At 38.9% G+C, this 18,974-nt stretch overlaps 2 protein-coding genes across 3 annotated transcripts in view; both read right to left on the minus strand.

The window, feature by feature from the left end:
• LOC103146516 (collagen alpha-1(XII) chain-like) overlaps positions 1-6,043 on the minus strand; it is a 31,339-nt gene extending 25,296 nt beyond the window's left edge. Inside the window, exon 1 of the mRNA XM_007564483.2 lies at positions 5,805-6,043. The gene's annotated coding sequence lies outside the window, so the exon portion shown is untranslated. The remainder of the gene's footprint in view (positions 1-5,804) is intronic.
• An 828-nt stretch (positions 6,044-6,871) lies between these two features.
• lrguk (leucine-rich repeats and guanylate kinase domain containing) lies at positions 6,872-18,654 on the minus strand. Of its 2 annotated transcripts, XM_016677582.1 has the most exons (20): positions 18,365-18,654; positions 17,635-17,733; positions 17,466-17,547; positions 17,214-17,314; positions 16,879-16,960; positions 16,448-16,572; positions 15,339-15,482; positions 14,616-14,696; positions 13,713-13,799; positions 13,518-13,624; positions 13,030-13,149; positions 12,615-12,711; positions 11,348-11,461; positions 11,003-11,204; positions 10,407-10,619; positions 9,565-9,686; positions 9,331-9,425; positions 8,926-8,988; positions 7,266-7,375; positions 6,872-6,993 (listed from the first exon to the last, which is right to left on the minus strand). In XM_016677582.1, exons 1-20 carry the CDS (start codon positions 18,479-18,481, stop codon positions 6,893-6,895), a joined length of 2,262 nt encoding a protein of 753 aa, XP_016533068.1. In that variant the 5' UTR covers positions 18,482-18,654; the 3' UTR covers positions 6,872-6,892. The 2 variants fall into 2 exon arrangements, with proteins under 2 accessions (XP_016533068.1, XP_016533069.1); XM_016677583.1 differs by lacking the exon at positions 8,926-8,988.
• Positions 18,655-18,974: the final 320 nt, after the last annotated feature.

Below are 18,974 nucleotides of genomic sequence, written 5' to 3' on the forward strand. Positions count from 1 at the left end.
AACTGAAGCACATGAAAACAAGCAGAATATTTATACATTTCATTGTGATGAAGTATTGATGTTCACATCAATATAAGCTTATTAATAAAGCTCTTTTTATTCTGTGCTGAAGTTTCTTTTAATGCATCCATTTATTCAGATTGTAAAGCGGACTTTAAGTCATGTTAAATTTTAATCAAAATGGAGACTGATTCATTCACACATTGCCTGTGAGCTTACCAGGGCTTTCAGGGAATCATTAAAGTAAAGTAAAATAAAAATAATAAAATAAACCTAAACATAACTGGACCTTGCAAAAAACACAAAAAGTTGTTTTCCACGGTTTCCAGAATACATAATAGATTTAAATTCAATCAGCATAAGGAGGTGTTGGTTTATGGAGAGATACAAAATCAACTTTTTCTTTATTCACTGCCCAGCGAGTAGAGATGCATGTGGTCACCTGATGCAAGACTTGCTTAAATCTGCTGACCAACTACAGCCTTTTTAGCTCTATAAATGTGTCTCCAGTTTGAACATTAATGTGCTGTGCAGCCAGTACATGCCTTGACAGAAATACTATCACTATAACATCTAGCTTTACTCTGGACAAACACCAACCTTATTAGTTTTCAATTGGTCTCACTGACTCCTCACTTCACATCTACTTTCCTCTAACCAGAAAAACAAGAGAAGGCAAAGGCATGCCAACTAGCTTTTCACCTTTTGATTCTGTTTATAATGTGGAATGCTCATGGAATCACATCTCAGGTCATACAGATTCAGAAGAGACTTCTTTGAAAGAAATGCTGGCGCTTACTGATAAGAGTCTGTGGAGCCAAAATAAAAGTAAGAGAAAACCGGACAGGAAGTTCTCAGCTGACATGAGAGAAACTTTGGAAAATTAAATTTTCTCTGTTCAATTAATCTCAATTTCATTCAAATAGGAATTGGACATAAACATACGAGCACAGATCCGTCCTAGCTTGCATCGATAGTTTAGCGCAGGCTGGTGGTGGTAGTACATGGGTGACCCTAACCATGGAAAAATTTTCAATCAGCAAAGATAAGAATTCAAATATCTAAGTGCTATGAAAAAACAGTCTATCTTACCAGGAACTTCTAAAATTCTAAAACCTAAACCTGATACCAATCCTAAGCCTAAACTGAACTCAATTCATACCTTCATCCTAAGCCTATCACCTAACCCCAAAACAGCACTTCTTTTGAGGTCTAGGCTTTGGGCCCCATAAGGAGCAGTGCGTCCTCACATCATAGTATTTGTTAGAAAAATGGGCCTCATAATATATCACATACACACAACAATTATTAGACAGTGGAAATCAATCAGTGCATCTCAATCATTTAAAACCCTGCAGGCCTTTGAGAAACTTCTGGTGTGGATGAGGCTCTCACACCTGCACAATAAAATGTCTGCTGTGCACAGAAAAAGCTCATAAAAACTGTAATTAATTGAATTTGTATACCAGTAACAAAAAATGTTTATAGCACTGATGGAAACAAAGGAAGTTAACACAAGCCAAGTCGCTATCTGCCTTTTGAACTCTCTGCCCACTCAATAAATCTGTACATCAAGGAATTAAGTGCTCCCAAATCTGCATTTTGTATTGATTATCACAATTATGCACTATTACCATCCTATTATCTGCACTGACTGCCTTTAATTACACTGGAGAACAAGAGGAAGAGTGAAGATGGAGGGGGAGGGAGACGCTGAAAGTGAGAACGAGACACTACACGGAGAGACGGATGAAGTGAGACGCCGCACCCAACTAATTAAAACAGAAAGTTTTTGTTTCAACGCTCTGACAGGGAATGAAAGTGGAGGGGAATTAATCTGCCTACAGGGAGCACAAGCTTTACACACACACACACACACACTCAATGGGCCGTGGACTTGTAGCGAAAAGGACTGCAGAGTGCTGTTGCCATAGTTACCAACTGTAGCAGCACATCATGCGACAGAGTTAATGCAGAGGTGTGTGTTTCATTTAAGCTTTCATTGTATCAGCAACCTGACCTCACCCAACATCGTCAGCGTGAGCACGCAGAGCGAAAGGTCACGCAGATTAAAACTAAGTGTTTTTGTCGGAACAGATGAAATATTTGCCAGCTCTTGAAGAACAGGTGGAAAACTATCCAAACAGAAAAAAGATGAGACACCGTAAGAAGCTAAACCAGGGCTGCCAGGTCCACTCAAAGTACTAGCCTGCCACTTGTAGATGCATTCTTTCAACTCGCCCAAGAAAAGTTGTACTTAAGAGTACCACTAAATCAAAAGGAAAAGACAGACACCTGAGAAATTAAGAGTAACATATTTAGTAAAACACTACTTTAGTACGGAGTATTTGACAATAATACCATATTTAACCAGCAGACAGAAAGATAAAATTATGTGCAAATTCTGGTATATTAAAGGTTGAAATACAAATACAAAAAAAAAAGATCCAAATAAATAACATAATTACAAGATGAATTCAACACTTCCAATTTTTTTTTTTTTTTTCAAATGAGCCTTAAGAAACCCATACTTACTGTAGTGCAGGTAATGTATATACAGTGGGCCTATGTATTCACAACTTCCTGCTAAAAAATAAAATCCATGGATACTTGAGACGCCATCTGAAAACACTTAGAATTGACTGTTTTAAAGCTCAGCCACCACATGTATCTTAAAGTGGAATGGGGAGGGGTTGTGTCACGTAAAACCGACTTATGAGCTTTACATCAGGTTATAATGAAAAACATACCTGGAGTCTTGCTTTGATTCTTTCATGCACATTTGAGGAATCCTTGAATCTCAGCATCAGCATTTAGCAAACACCTGGTGGAACTGTGTCTGCTGAAGTTAGAACTACTTCTCAGTGGAACGCTCCTAAAACCAATTGAAATGGCATAATGAGAAGCATTGTCATGACGATATGCTGAAGGCAAAGTGTCGGAAAAGAGTGGGAGTTTCTTAAAGAGACAGGTCAATTTTCAGGCATGTTTGGTATATGCAGAATTTTTATGACAATTATAGGCAACAGTTACTTGAGCGTGCTTTAAGAATATATATAAGGAATATAAAATATCCCTTTAACATGCAATAAAACACACAGTGGAGAACATCTTGACAATCTCACAGAAACTAACATTTTAAGTCCAGTTTTACTTACATAAGTGTAATTGTTGGGCTAAGCCTGCCACAACTCCAAAGAATTAGCACCACTGGTAAAAGTGAAAAGCAAGCAAAATGTATGAGCATGCAAGTCAGATCTAAGCCAAACAAATGCCAGTTTCTCTATTCAGTTTAAAAATAAATATGAAAATATGAAATTTTTAAAAAATCCCTAAAGTATACAACCTGACCAAATTTTTAAAAAATTACTGAACAAAGGGAAACATATTCTTTAAAAATTGTCTAAGTAGAAGGAATAACTATCTATAAGATTAAAGATTGTCTCTCATCTTCTTCTTGCATCCAATTATTTTTATGAGTCCTCAAAAACAAATCCCTGTTAAATCAAACAGAGTTTCTGTTTTGAGATATTGTGGCAGTAAGTCAGCCATAATACTGTTTCTAGAGGTTCTGCTGTCTGAATAAGAAAACAGCCATCAGGGAGTTTTGTTAAAATGGGTGGAGAAGGGACAAATTATGCTAAACACTGAAAAACAGCAGAATGTATTCCAAGTACTGACAACTCTGACTATTGGCTCAATTATTATTTTTTTTGAAAAGCGTGAAAAACATTACTCCAAATGCTTATCTTAAGTGCACAGTTAACGACAAAAAGCGACATGTGTTTTGGAGTGTGCCTTTCCTGATAAGAAATAAAGCTCTAAGTTTGGCAGAGATATTTCCATCACACACTGATTCACTCTGAAGATAACTTTGCATGACCCGAGCGCAGCCCCTGAGCTAAAATTGAAATCTGCTGTGTTAGTCAAACTGATGTACTGCTCCTTCCAATTACTTCCTACCATCCAATTCTGCTTCTTGTTACAACTCCTTCTGGAATGGAAATATAGATTAATTCCCCTTTCCTTTCATTTCTCGAGTATCGTAAAACATATTCATAAGACGGAGATCTTCAGCTTTGTGTAAATTGATACCGTGCTTCTGCATATCTGTGCCAGAGTGGCTCAAACCTCCCTCACACGTAACCCAGCAGCAGGTCTGTTTCTCGCAGAAAATGGGATCTGGTGAAATGTGTTAGTTTTGATGACTTATGCCAAAAGGGAGGGCTTACGATGCATTTATTTTTCTGTCGAGACGAATGGAGCTGCATGGAAAAGGTGATGTTCTGCATAGAAATGTAACACACAAAACCAGGAGGTGTAGATAACACAGCCTTTCACTGTAACTCACACTATGCAAGCAATCAAGACTCAGAACGAAAAGCAGGAGCTCTTCACCTGCTCATCCACCTCTTTTTTTTTTTATTCTCACCTTTGAACAGACTCGCATGCATACCTATCTAATGCAATGCTAATTCACAGGAAGACAACATGTTAGCCCATGATAAGCTGCAGAGGCACAGACTGCAGTGTAAGTAGGTTAGACCCCAGGAGCCCTGAAGACACAGTCTGGCTTTCGAACTTTTAAAGAATTATGACAGTGTTGCAACATCTGCTGCCTCAGAGGAAGAAAGACAGTGATGAATGGCCAGGTGTGCCTAGTTTGTGTATGTGTGTGTGTAAACTAAGCTGCACACATCGAGAGCGCAGGAAACAAAGGACCCACAGAGTGAGTGTGTGTGAGTAAATCCACATGCACTTACAGACAGGCTGGCTGGGGGACCGCTTTAATAAGCAATGCATACATCTGTGGCAGATGACAGTTTCTGTTAGCTAAGAATCACTAATTAACGGTGTATGTAAGCATCCGTGGCGAGTGTGCACCATGCGAACTGTCAGAAACACACCAGCGTGTTTGTGACGGTGCACCGTTTAATAGCCACCAACCACGTCCCTATGAATGCGAGTCCATATGAATAAATAATCCCCCCGGAACAGATAAAGATTAATGATGTATTTATCATCCAATGACAAGAGCTTTATGCGGCACATTCAAGATCAGTATCTTGACTGCAGCTGTTAAAGCCCAGCTGATGAGATCGTCGAGCTGTAGAGAATACAATAGCCCTTCACTGTCAGAAAAATAATTGCCACGCTACTGAAACCTGACGTGTGCCACATACTGTTCTACGATCTGTAGTCAAGAATCTCTACATTATACAGAGAGTTATGGACAAAAGCGCTTCAGGATACATGCATACACTGCAGGTGGTAAAAGAGCCATTTTATTCACTGTTGTACACCAGTTAGGATCATGAAAGTTCAAAGTGTCAGCAAAATAAAATATTTATTTTCAGTTTCAATACTTTCTCTGACTTGTGTCAAACATTTTGGGTATCTTTCCATGATCTTCTCACAATAGCTTGCTGGAAATATGGGTCATTCCTACTGATAGAACTGGTGTAACTTGAGTCAGGATGTAGCCAGTGATGGGCTCGTTTGCACACAGTTGGTGCGGTCTTCATTTTTTATCTGAATGAAGTTAGGGTTTTACGTCAGCTATCCTAAAAGATGGGCTTTGTGGTCCTTCAGCCACATTGCCACTTTCTGGCAGCATGCTTGTATATTTGGGAGACCCATTTTGAGTCAAGTATTAACATGTTATGAGCCCATGGAAGCAGAATAAACTGGATGCCAAATTAAACATTATAGTTACCTGCTTTGTGTGAGAAAATAGACTAAGAACAGCTATGGGGAGGACGGTTTTTAGCAAGTAAGAAAAGACAACCGTGTGACTAGCTCACCTGGTAGCAGCGTATCCGGTTCTCCACGCAGCTCCACCCTCTGCGCAACCTCAGTGTAAGGCTTCCAGTTGAGTTTTTACTAAAGGTGTGCGTTTTCCTTACAGTAATAATTTTGTAGTTCAAGTAGAAAACCACGCATCTTCCCTGTTGCTTCATTTCTCCCAGCCGGCTCGCGCCACACACAGGTGAAGCTCATCAGCCAAATCAAGTCAGTGTGAATTTGCTGCATCCGGGACATTAGAGCAACTACAACTTAGGTTGATTTCTCGACCAAGATGTAGGTGGACTTCCAGTAACTCTTGCCACCGGAGGCATTGTTTTAACATTTTAAAATTAAACATCCATGATGTATTGAACCACTGTGCGCGTGATAATAAAATAGACATTTTTTTCTGTGGTATTTTTTTTTTTGGAAAAGAAGCCCACTTTAAGGCGGGACAAACCCGGAGGTACCAATGAGAATTTAGTTTGTTTTTTAGCTTTTTGTTAAAACGTAATAATGTAAGAGCACATAAGAAAATTAAAATTTTTTTATTGCTGTTTAAATGAAACATTGCCACATCTGTGCTATTGGTTTAAAAGAGAGTGCCACTAATATTTTCAGAGAACACACAAAGCTCACAATTTAAACTGTCTTTAGCCTCTTTTATTAGCAAGTAGAAGCAGCAGTTTTGTTTGCAATCCCTAGTAAACACAAAACTACCTTAACTCTGGGATTTATAAAAGCTTATCAATATTTCAAAATCCAGAATGACAGACAGTGAAAGCTCAACAAGATAAACAAGAGTAGCATCATAGTACTATTTTCTTGCTCTCACAGTCTAAATGAATCACAAACATATCTGTTTATAATGCATTTCTAAACAAAACACACACAAGAAAGTACAAAAAAATAGAACAGAATAAATCCCAAAATAATGTTAACTAATAACATTTTCATTTTTGAAATAGAAACTACCTTCAAATATTTTCTGCTTTGTTTAAAAAAACAAAAAAAACAACAACAAAAAAAGCAACTAAATCTTCTATGAAAACCATCCCTCCACATTTTCTCCTTCGTTCTATTCGACAGGCGGTTATGGGTAGATTCAACGTGTCTCGGGTGACGTGGACTTGGTGACTTCACGGTTCTTATGTCCATCCGACTCTGGACGCAGGATGGACTGTGAGTCGAGTCCCATACCGCAATCTGAAAAGTTGGAGCCAGGAACAGCAGATTGCTCAATTTCTGCATGTGGAATGTCAAATGTTTGCACTGCTGCCTGGAAAAATCTAATTTGTTTCATTGGCTACATGTAGAGAAAGCAGGATTGCTGTTGTTCTCCTATGGCTGTAGGCAGTGTTGTCATAAAAACTAGAATTATACTCACAATATCATCTCATAGCTAACTATTTACGGCTTTTTTTATTTTTATTTCATACACACATGCAAATGTCCCAACTTAAAACAAACATACTGACCTTTGAGCATTTCTGTCGTCTGTGCCAATAGGGTTCCATCTAGAGGTTCAACAGAGCCACCGAGTGACGCGGGAACATCGAGAGCTGAGGTGGCATGAGACACTTCTGAGCTGCATGTAAAATAAGATGAAGTAGAGGTGAAAGGTCAAATTAAGTGAAAAACTTGACCGTCCGCCTAACTGACCGACCAGACAAACGGACTGTGAATCATGAGTTAATGCTAACTCTGAATAGAGGCACACAGGTCTGATGAAGAAATCTATTATAAAAGTAACTATTAGTTTCCAATAAGTCTGACCTTTGTGGAAGAGTTGCAAAAAGAAAGCTATTGTTAACAGAAGTGCATAAGAAGGTCTGTCTGTGGTTTACCAGGAGAAGAAGGTCAAAGAAAACAGTGCTGTAGTGTAAAACACAATCTATGTGTATGTACAAGGCAAATTTATATGTGTAGCATATAAATTCAAAGTGTTTTCCACAAACATGATGCATAATCAGATTAAAAAGAAATATTAAAATGACAAATTTCAGAAAAGTAAAAAGCAAAGAAATGTCAGACACGATAAATCAGTCTTTTGACCTTTATGGAAAAGCTGGAGTAAACAGTAATGATGTCAGTCCTCATTTACATGACCAGCGGCTTCTGCACAAGCTTTCACGCAGTCTGTTCCAGAGCCGAGGAGCGTAAATGCTGCCACCCCTGTAGCAGAGTCAACGTTGCAAACAACGTTTAAAATCATGTACCACGTTTTCCTTCCAACTAGCGACCTGCACCCGAACGCATCCTGCCTTATACTCGTATAAGCACCAGCCTTCCCTACAACCCAGTAAGTATCAGCAGCGATAGAAATCGCATGGAAGGATGTTTTCCTTTCACTTCACAATAATGTGTGATATCTAATTGGCCAATCACATGAAATTCTAATAAAACACATTGAAGTTTGTGGCTGCAAAGTGAAAAAAAACAGGCCCTGTACATCTCATATTTCATTCTAAAGTAACAACATACAGTTATATATTATAAAAAGGAAATCCACCTTGAGTGTAAGTGTGCACACAGGAATGTCATGACCTGCAGAAGCAATAAAATCTGAATTTATGAGTGGGTGTGCTGGTGTGTAAAAGTGTCCAACTGAGCATGTAGAGAAAACGTGAAGACATTTGTCCCCACGTGGCTCATAGGAAGAAAACGAGGCCTATAAAATGAAAAAAAAAAAAAAAAAAAAAACACTTCAAGGATGCTAATAATCCTTCAGGGTGAGAAGCAACAAGTCTCCTCTGAAAACATTACCTCTCTGTAAAATGAACTGGACTGGTTTTACAGTTTAGAGGATATCTCCAGTGTTGAACTATTAATCCATTTGTTTTTCTCTGAGATTTACACTGGTTGGCTTAAGCCAGCAGTGCCTAATAAAGTGCAGCCCAGATGGAAATTTTTTTTTAATTAGTGTAAAATTACTACACTAATTGCAATTCCAGTTGCAAGGTTAAGACCTTGCAACTGGAAATGTTAGGTACAACACAAATCCTCTTTTGCTAACATGACAAAATGTTGGGACAACACTGGTTTAGGTTAATAACTTTCCTCCACTGGCTTGGATAAGAGAATCTGGAATCATTTATGAACATCTTTTTTTTTTTTTACAGTTTTGCGTCGACTGACCCGCTAGTCTCCTGAGTGTGGGTACCAGGATCTTGATCACGTTCCGCTGACGCCACATTTTGGCTAAAAAAAGCAAAAGACATATCTGACGGATTTCAGAGCACGCTTAGCAGTTTTCGAAATATTCCTCTGATGAACCGCAAGTACCTCTGGTGACTGTTTTTTTTTTTTTTTTTATGGACAGGTTGCCAAAATGAACACCGGCAAAAAGCTCCCATCACATTAACAAACAGTTGGGCTTAAATAATTTAGACACCTGGTACTTCACCCTCAATGTCAAACTCATACTGAGCCATTAAAATGCAGTTATTGTAGGACAAGTGTTGCGATTACACTAAATTGGCCTAATATTGAATGCCTACTTTAAATTAGGCCCTGGAGTGAGGTGGAGTGGCTGCCACTTACGTGTGCTGTTTGAAGAGGTGGCTGTGCAACCCTGGTTTCTTTCCAACGATAGCTTCCCTCGCCAGCTCCTCTCGCTTCCTCAAGGAGGCGAGCTCCTGCAGAAAGAGAAGAAACGCGAACACCTCGACGGCAGCCAGCCGACAATGACTTCTTCATACATCTGATTTCGGATGTATGCTCTAATTCCACTTGCAAGGCTTTGCTGCCATGCTGCGCTTTTAGAGACAAACTCACAATCAATGTTTTTTGACAGCTCAAATCTGCCTGGGCTTTTGCCGAGCTGGCTTCGACGGTGGTGCCAGGGAGTGACTCTGATTCTACCGGTGTTGTTGCTGGTTCCTCGACTGACTCAAAGTCTGAAACATTGTTCGGAGAGCGTGGCATTCACATTTTTGTTGTTAGTACTCAAGCGACAAAACAATCAAAAATAGCAATCACAGTCTAAGGTGCTTGAAACTTTAGCTTCTTTATGAAGAAGAGAATTGGCATTTGTAACTTGTAATGCAAGAGTTTGGCGGCAGCTTTTTTCATTCAAGTTGCTGTGCATGAATACGTTTCCGTGGGAACCTGGTAACACAACAGTTTCCACTTTGCTTTAAACATAAGTCAACTATCCAATATAAACCTAATGTCTTTCTTAGTGAGTGGAAATGTATGGCTAACAGTAAGTGATGGTTTGCAAACAAATAAAATATCCTGAGTAGATGTCCTGAGTTGAACCCACAGTTGTTCTGATGGCATTAGGTTGCTGTCACTTCACTTTCAATTAAATTAAATTATGAATGAGATTTGAAAAATTTTATGAACGTCTAGTTTAGAAATTCATCCAAAATACCTAACTACCAAGAGAAATACACTGATGTGCCATTTGCATTTGTTGCCATTATGCAAATAGCAGCATTTGGGAACAAACTCGAGGATACAATGTAAAGCTGAATAGTTGGCCTTAAGGTACGATTGACTAACATATCTGGTAACTTAAAGCCTAACAATTGATACTCGTGCGTCCTTTCACAAAACAAGTATTTTAAATCTTTAAATCTACTGACGACCTGGAAAACTAAAAAGAGAAACACCTCTCAAACTGCTGTCGGATTCAATGCTGCTCTTCTCTTCTTCCACCTCCTCTTCGCTGGGTTTCTCCTCCTCCTCCTCCTCTCGCGGCTTCTCCTCCTCCTTTTCCTTTGCTTCCTCCTCCTGCGGCTCCTCCTGCGGCTCCTCCTCCTCCTCAGCGTACATGTAGACCTTCACTATTTCCAGCAAGGTCCGGTAAGCTTCATCATAGTTATCTAAATAAGCGCAGACATAAATAAACACACGAGGAAGTCGGGTCCTGAACAGAGCCAGAGCGTCCAACATCAAAGAGCAATGAATCAAAGATATGTAGATGTTGACCTTGGTGTAATGAGGGTCTCGCTAGCACCCGCGTAAAAGTGATGGATGTCTTACACTCACTGTTTGTTCATCTCATTAAGAAAACAACTAACAGGCTGAGTGCTATCAAGAGGCAAGATAAACACAGTGATCCTGTGGATTTTTACCGTAGCAAGTTATTCCACCTGCCGTTACGCTTAGAACGCACTTAAAGGACGTTATGTATAAAAAGTTTAATTGTACTTATTTGGAATTTAAAAAAGCAAACGAAACAAATGCATTTCCCTTTGCATGTTACCACTTGAAATGACGTTGTCGAAGAATCCTTTACGTTCTTCGTTGGTTTTTGAATAGAGGGGCACACGCTGCACCGCGAGATCAATCTGTGGCTTGGTGTAACGGTTAGTGCTTTTCATGTGGATTATGAACTTCTCTATAGCCGTGGGTATGAGCAGGATGTATCGAGGCTTAAAGCAGCTCTTCTTTAGACTGAAAATACCCTGCAAAAAAAAAAAAAAAAAAAAAAAAAGCACAATTGTATTTATTTGACAAATTATTAATGGTGTTACACTTTTATTCTTGAGGCAGTCCCATAATGCACAGAACAAAATCTTCTCTAGATTATTAGTTTTCACACAAGTACCTCCAGCTCCATATGTAAACAACAAACCACTCCGTGATTTGCTACTTCCTCTATAGCGCCTCTGGTGAGGCCAAACAGATGGCTGCCGTACTGCATGGTCAGGATAAATTTACCCTTACATTAAAAAAAAAAGGAAAAGAAGAAGGGGAAAAAAAGCTTTATTTTACATGGAAAGTAATAGCAAACATAAACACACACATTCCCAGCATGTTCTGTCAAGCTTAACAACCTGAAGCTATTTGGCCACCTGGGAAATTAACTTTTGACCTGGTAGTCAGGGTGAAATCCTCTTCGTTAGGTCTCACAGGTAAACCTGACGAATCAAACAACTGGGAGCATGCAGGTCAATTTAGCATATTCTTAAACCCATAAGTTGTCAGTTTGGTTGAGTAGTCAGAAATCTCTTTATTTTATCTTGCTTGCGGTCCTTCCAAGACCCAAGAAGTGTTTCAAGACGGTGTGTGGAAAAGCCCATCTTGGGACTAAAAGGCAGAGCTTGAAGATTGAGAAATTTAAAAATGCAGGGCGGCGCCGAACCAAAAGGCTGGCAACAGAAAAGTGGAGAGATAAAAACACGGGAAGGATCAAACGGGGGGCAGGGATAGATTGCAAAGTTATCTGGTTCTGGAGAAGACAAAAGGCATCAATATCTGCTTCAAAGCCATTCCTGTGTAAATCACAGACACAGTCCTCTATAAATTATCTCCTACCAACCTTACATAACAGCTGACTTGACAAGAGAGTGAAGATGGAAAACAAATGTGTTCAGGACCCAAGGACACATTTGGCTTCCTCCACCAGTCGTAAATTCTGATTTCGGATGCTTATGTGTATCCCTAAGTTATGGGAAATTCTGAGCAGCAGTCAGCACACAGTTACCTCTTGTCTCAAATAATTCAAGTAGATTTGATACCTCGTCCTAAGAACTGAATTAAATAAAACTGAATGAAATCTCTGAAAAACATAATTACGGTAAAGGTACTGATGGAAAAAAAGCCACCAAGTTAATAGAAAAATCAATTCACCCCAGAAAAACTAATTATCTCCACAACACATTAAAACCAGCCTGTGAAATCAATGTGAAACTCGCTGAGGGAGACGTGAGAATCGAGCTCACTTAAAACATAATTTATCAAGAATCCTGGGTGTGTATTTTGACAAAATCTGGGAAAGCATTCATTTATTCTGATTATTTGTGAGACTACAAATGCAAACTACCGCTAAAAAAAAAAAAAACACCCCTAAAAGTCTTAATCAGGATTCTCACCATGACAACTAAGTTCTGAAACTCCTCTTCACTGACAAAATGATAATCAACCCCGTTCTTCTCTCCAGAGTAGGGGGGCCGCGTGGTGTGACAGATGCTGTGAAATATGAACAGTTAGTTAGTCCTCTGAAGCAAATTCACATGCATCTGTCATGTTTACATTTCAGATACAATCCATCTACGCTTCAGATCCCAGATGAGTACATTCTTTTACAAAAAGGATCATTTCGACCCACAAGCTAAAATGCATTCCCAATTACATTGGAATAAGGTTTTCTGATTATTGTTTTGAGAACTCGGGGCCATATGCTGAGTTTCAGATCAACACAATTAGTTGTCTCGGTTAAACAGACCCAACACCACATACGATAAACAAGAAGAATACACATATTATTAACAGCTCTGTCAGACTGACCCAACACCAAAGTGTTCACCGAACTCCCGACACAGTCTGCGAACCAAGTCTCCTTTCCTACAGCCTTCAGGGCCCGTCAGCACCAGCATTGGGTATGGGGTGTTTGGAGTGGGCATTGTGCTGCACGCAATCAGACAAAAACACACACTTTCTTCATTGACTTTCATCTTACATGCATAATTTAACACGCGCTCCCCTTTCCGAGGAACATACGTAAAATACCACAACATAAATGCTGGCACAAGCAAAGCGGATGAGACATCTAGAAAAATGGGTTCTGTATATCTGAAAACTATCTGTGGAAGTTATTTTAGATGTGACGACAAGATGGTCAGGGTAAACGAATAGTAAATTATGCAACGTATTTGTACTTTTAGAATCTAAATCATAAAGCCAGCTCATTTGGCAAGCATTTTAAAATTAACAGGTGAAATAACAGGCAAAAATCTAACAAAAAAATAAATAAATACCGAAATACTCATTCAAACCTTTGATAGAGAACCTGCGGCTGTGCCATCTGGTGAACCATGTTCATGATGTGATCTTTTGCTGCCACTATGTCCATAGGAGGCTCAAACATGTTTTTTGAAGACACCTAGAATTTGTGGTTTGTACTCAGACACATTAAATATCCTACATACACAATTTACATAAAAAGCGACATTAATGATGTAGATTCTCACCTTTTCTTCAACAGTGACTTTCTTATTGTCTAGCACCGATAAGCCTTGGTGGAGAAAGATGACTGTCAGTCTGTAGTTATGGTGCTCCTAATAATTACAAATACTTTGCACATTACAAAAGATCCAACAAACTCATTCAATTAATAAAAAACTTTTTTTTTTCCTGCAACGTTATGGTCATACTCTTAAAACTTGAAAACAAAATAAATAAATGTGAAGGTTCCTACAAAAGCTTTATCGATATTGCTTATATTAAAGTATACACGTGAGGTCAAAATTATTAGCTTCCCGTTTGAAAATGTGTTTTTCAAAAAAAATTCCCCCGAGCGCTTTTGGGAAACAGCACGTTGATTTTTCAATACAGCTTTTCCAAACAATCTAGGTTTTATTTTGGATTTGCTTACATTAATTTACTTTCCGCACAGAAACAAAATTCTTTCACAAAAAAAAAAAAAAAAAAAACTTCCAAAATTATTAGCCCCCCTTGAAACACACACCACTGTTGTGAAATCATGTAGTTTCACGTTGTAATGCCCACAGCTGAAATCATTCAATCAGTCAAGGTTACCCTACACTTTATGCGCAGTATAAAATCCTCACCAAGCGTTTGAAGCTCCCACTTGAGAAAACATCATGCCAAAAACAAACAAATTCAGTTTAGGCTTGGGAAAAAGAATCAACGCTCACAAGGCTGGAGAAAGATATTCAAAGTTATCACAGTATTTGCAAAATGGAGACGCTTGAAGAAGCTTTCTCGAGCTTGAAAGAGATGGGTCAAAGACCTAATTATCCAGTTAAGTGGATAGGCAATTGAATATTAGCATCAGGGGCTCATCATTTTGACGCCAACTGTATTTTACATTCTCATGGGTGAAGACTCTTGCATATGAATATGTCAGTTACCTGCACAGGGTTATCCAGCAGATTGAGGTTTGTCAGCATCGGAAGCTCAATGACATATTTTAGATCTTCAATTTCCATAATCTGAAGAAAAAAAACACAACGACGAAAGGAAACATTTTTTGTCATTTGCCTCGGTTCTTAAAACTTGAAAAATAAATGTTACCTATAATTACTTTTGATGCAAGCTTTACACATCAAACTGATGAACTATTGTAATCTGAAGAGAACAAACAAAAAAACTTAACCTTTGACCTACAATTGCGTTAAAGATAATTAATTATCTTCACAAGACCTTCCTCAAATGTTTCTTCACAGAACTGAATCAAAGGGCGTAATCTGTTTTTCATGCACTCCTACATTTTTTTTCTTTTTATTGTTAATGTCTTAATAAACAATGATCCCATGTAAAACGGTGACTATTATTTTGTCTAAGGTTGGATTTAGCTAATTTTCAAGCCTGTTGTGAACTACATTACTATTTTATACTGTATGTACTGGATACAATAAGGCAAAATTTAGGAAATGAAAAGTTCCTTACTTTTTAACTCTATAATTTTGACTGTTTTATTTTTTTGTGTTCTGTTTATTGAGCTCAATCTTATTTCATAATATAATCACACAATTATTGATTTTGAGCCTAGGGTTGCAAGTAAGAAGGCAGGTGCACAATATATACATCTACAAAAGACGATGGAGATCGTTCTGTCTTGTTGCCGAAGGTACCTGGTTTTTCTCCAAGTCGATTAAGTACAGCAAGCGGAGATTCTGAATTCCTGAAATAGAGGTGATGCAGTTTCTTGACAGATCAAGAACCTGTATGTTCTGTAACTTCTCCAACCCTTCAGTGCAGTGGAGCTGGTTTCCCCTCTTAAAACAAACAGCAAACAGGAAAACATTAATGATAACGTGTGCGCAGCAAAGTCCTTTTTCATACTTTCATTCTTAGTAATTCTATTAGGAATGATCTACACAGCGCCTGAGCTTTGTTACCCTCGTTACTGAGCTGAGTGGCAGGCCTGGCTCTCTGCTAAATGCTGACAGGCCTGGACTGACAGCTAAACAGCTGTTGAGGGGCTAGCACAGCACGCTGACGAACCAAAGAACAAGACCTGGGCACAACAGTCTTGTCAGCCTGATTCTCTATCTATTCTACTGACAAAAGTTGTTATCCAACTGCATGGCCACACCTTGGCCTGCTCTTGCCAAGCATCCTGCCAGACAGAGGGTTGCTGTCAGCAGGGGAGGGTGACCGTGCCGGTCCCTGGAAGCTCTGGGTCGGCACTGTGATGTGCAAGGGAAACAGACTGGCTGACAATGCCATGCTGCTTTAGGAGGGCGCATTGGGGAAGCAGAGGGGTCAGGAGCAGGTTGAGATGGATGCTGGATGGATAGGGGAATGTGTGCAGGCTGAATTCGGTCCAGGTTCGGTCAAAGACCAGCAGCTGGTCCCCAAAGGGAGCTCCAGAGAGGGGCAGATGCAGCCAGACCAATAGATGCTGACAATGAGAAAAACACGGAGGGGCCTAGAAAATGCACGCACACACACACACACACACACAGAACGACGAAGAACAGGGGGAAAAAGGCATGCTGTCGGGCCATATGGTGATGTTTGTTAAATGTTAAAATGTGGCAAAAACCTAAGAGCACAGATTAAAGAACAGCAAAGGAGGACAGAAAAATATGAAACTGAGCTTGTTTCAAAGAAAAATAAAGTTCAGAAACATATTCAACAATAGGTAAAAAAAAAAAAAGAGATTTCATTTAAAATAATTATTTGCAATATGTAAAAATCGAAATTCTTGAATGCCGCAAAAACAATAAAAACTTACCAGGCAGAGATCTATGAGAGGCAGATTGCCCAGGTTGCTGATTTTTGTGATTTTGTTGTAAGCCAGGCTGAGATGGGTGAGCATAGAACAATCTTTAAGATCGCTGACTTCAGAGAGACAGTTGTCTGAGCAAATGATTAAGAAAAAAAAATCCTTTTAGGTAAACAAGAACTGCATAAATCAGATTTGGAGATGTTCCTTCTTCAATCCAGACAAGATCCACATCAAATTCTTGCTTTTACAAGCCGCTGAAGTTACATTTTGTACTATTCAGTACACTCCGAAAGCATCAAAATAGATAAGTAAAGTATAATTTATAGCTTAATGAGGATTTTAGCGAATGGAAACTTCAGACCGTAGGAGCTTGTTAAAGCATCAGGAGGCGACGCGATGACATCCACATCCATTAAAGTGAGCGACTGCAAGGATACAGTCCAGATTCAGCTTACGCAGGCAGCAAAAGCCTGCCAGATCCTTAATGTCTGGTATTCGGTTGTGGGAGAAATCAGCCACCTGGAAATCAGAAGGAAGCAGTAAACGTTTAACAAACAACTACCAAAACTTGCAATGTACAACCTCTTTTTGAACAAGATTCTTTGCAAAAGTTCACTGTCACTGAAGGGCAGTTAATGCCTTGTAAGCAAATTCAGAGCGACTACAGATGGGCTATGGTAATCCAGGCCTATCTTAAGGGAATAGTGCTAGAAAACGAGGCCCAAGCCACCAATCAAATGTTGTCTTATCCTGTCAGTTCAAGGTCCTGCACCTGTAGGTACCGGAGTGGCTGGAATTGAAAGAAGTTGGAGATTTCATTGTGAGACACATCCAAGTAGATAAGGTGGGGTATGTGGTTCAGGCAGGATATATCTAGAAGTTGTGATAAAATGTATTCAAATTAGAATAAATCATTTAGTCATCATTTGTCAATACATCATTCCGCAGGAAAGGCTGGCTTACGATTTGCGCGTTTGCCGTATTGCACAAAATCATGTGTGAAAGTAAACGAAAAATGGATTACCTTCTATGTTGTTGTGTTGCAGTTCCAGCTTTACAAGATGGGCGTACTTGCATAACAAATGTATGTTGATAAGACTGAGATTCTGGAGCGGAAAAGAACAGACTTATGAATAAATTTAATCAGGCTTCAATCCATCAATCAATGTCTAGGTTGTAGGTACACATCTCACCGGTAGGGATAGGTGGCATAGAACGTGATGCTGCCCGGTCAGATCAAGTCCAAGATGGGATAAACCTTCAGACACCATTTCTTCAGTTAAAACCCCCTCCTATTGTAACATCAAAAAGCATTTTCTTAGAGGACTAGTAGTCCATGAGACAGATTTAGATTTTTAGCAATTGTTTAAGATAAACAAAGTGGAAATAATTATAACCTTTTTGAAAACTGTATTGTTTTCTTCCAGAAATAATACCCACCCTATACTTTAGGAGAAGCCAGTTTCTTTATCAACTGGAACCAAACATCTTGCTTGAATGAAAAATGACTTTGCATCTGAATCTGGTAACTGTATATTATGTACGAAAGTCACAGTTTTCTATTAAGGTACATTTTAAAATATTTGGGAACAAATATTTTAAGGCCGCTGACTTCTGTGAGGTCAACACTTATTTCAAAAATGGAAAATACTCATCTACTTAATATTTAAAATTCTGCTTAAAAAGAGACTTGAGTCTGTAGCCGTTAATGCACTTTTGATTATTTGAAAAATAATCAACCTTTAGACGTTGCTATTCACTTTAGTCTCCTTCAACTCAAGGTTATCTGCTTTTTTTCAATGCCATCAGTGACTATTTTTTTTAGTTGAGGATTTTGCCGTAAAAGAAAACTATGTGCAGGAGTCTTAAGAAAACGTTCCGTTTAGATTTATTCAAGCCAAAATAAAGCGTTTACGTTTTTACCTCGACTTCGATGATTTCCTCTTGCTCCTCGGTTTTTAACGTCTCTGGTTGGTCCGATGGCTCCGCGCTTTCCTCTGGAATCGACATTAGTTGCTGCTCCTGTAATTCGTCCTCCATTGTTATAACACAAATAAACGTACCTGACGTATCTTTGAAAGTTAGCTTTTAGAGGGAAACTAAGTGGCCAATGTACGCGTCCAATAAACAGCTAATTATTTGCTTTCCAAGGTTAGCCTATCCCAAGCCAGGCAAAGTTGTGTCAGTTGACTACCATGGCAACCGAGCACCAGATGAAGTGCATTTTGGGGATTGTAGTTCTTTTGACAGCCACGTTTTAGAGACTGAAGTAAAACGAAGAACAAGGTAAAAAATAACAATTGCCTTAAAAGTAATACCAGGAGAGAAATAAATAGGTGCATTTAACCCTATTTAACATATTTCTGTTGAATAGGTGAATTGAAGTCCATTTATGTTTTCACAGAGATGGACCAAAACAGGATAAAACTGCAATATGGGGGAAAAAATATGATGCATTATCTTCTGAAAAATTGCAAGTGGTCGTTCACGCAGGCTAAATACAGTAAAGTTATGGAACATATCTTTATGGAGG

Source organism: Poecilia formosa, unplaced genomic scaffold (assembly GCF_000485575.1).
Source record: "Poecilia formosa unplaced genomic scaffold, Poecilia_formosa-5.1.2 Scaffold159, whole genome shotgun sequence".
Taxonomy (NCBI): Eukaryota; Metazoa; Chordata; class Actinopteri; order Cyprinodontiformes; family Poeciliidae; genus Poecilia; species Poecilia formosa.

Bases quoted from the DNA above. Each gene is read 5' to 3' on its own strand.
- lrguk (XM_016677582.1), bottom strand. From the start codon at position 18,481: ATGGAGGACGAATTACAGGAGCAGCAACTAATGTCGATTCCAGAGGAA. The intron at 15,483-16,447 runs GTAAGTTTTTAT...GTTTGTTTTAAG, and splicing joins CTCTCATAGATCTCTGCCTG to AGGGGAAACCAGCTCCACTG. The intron at 13,800-14,615 runs GTAACTGACATA...TGTAATTATTAG, and splicing joins TGCTGGATAACCCTGTGCAG to GAGCACCATAACTACAGACT.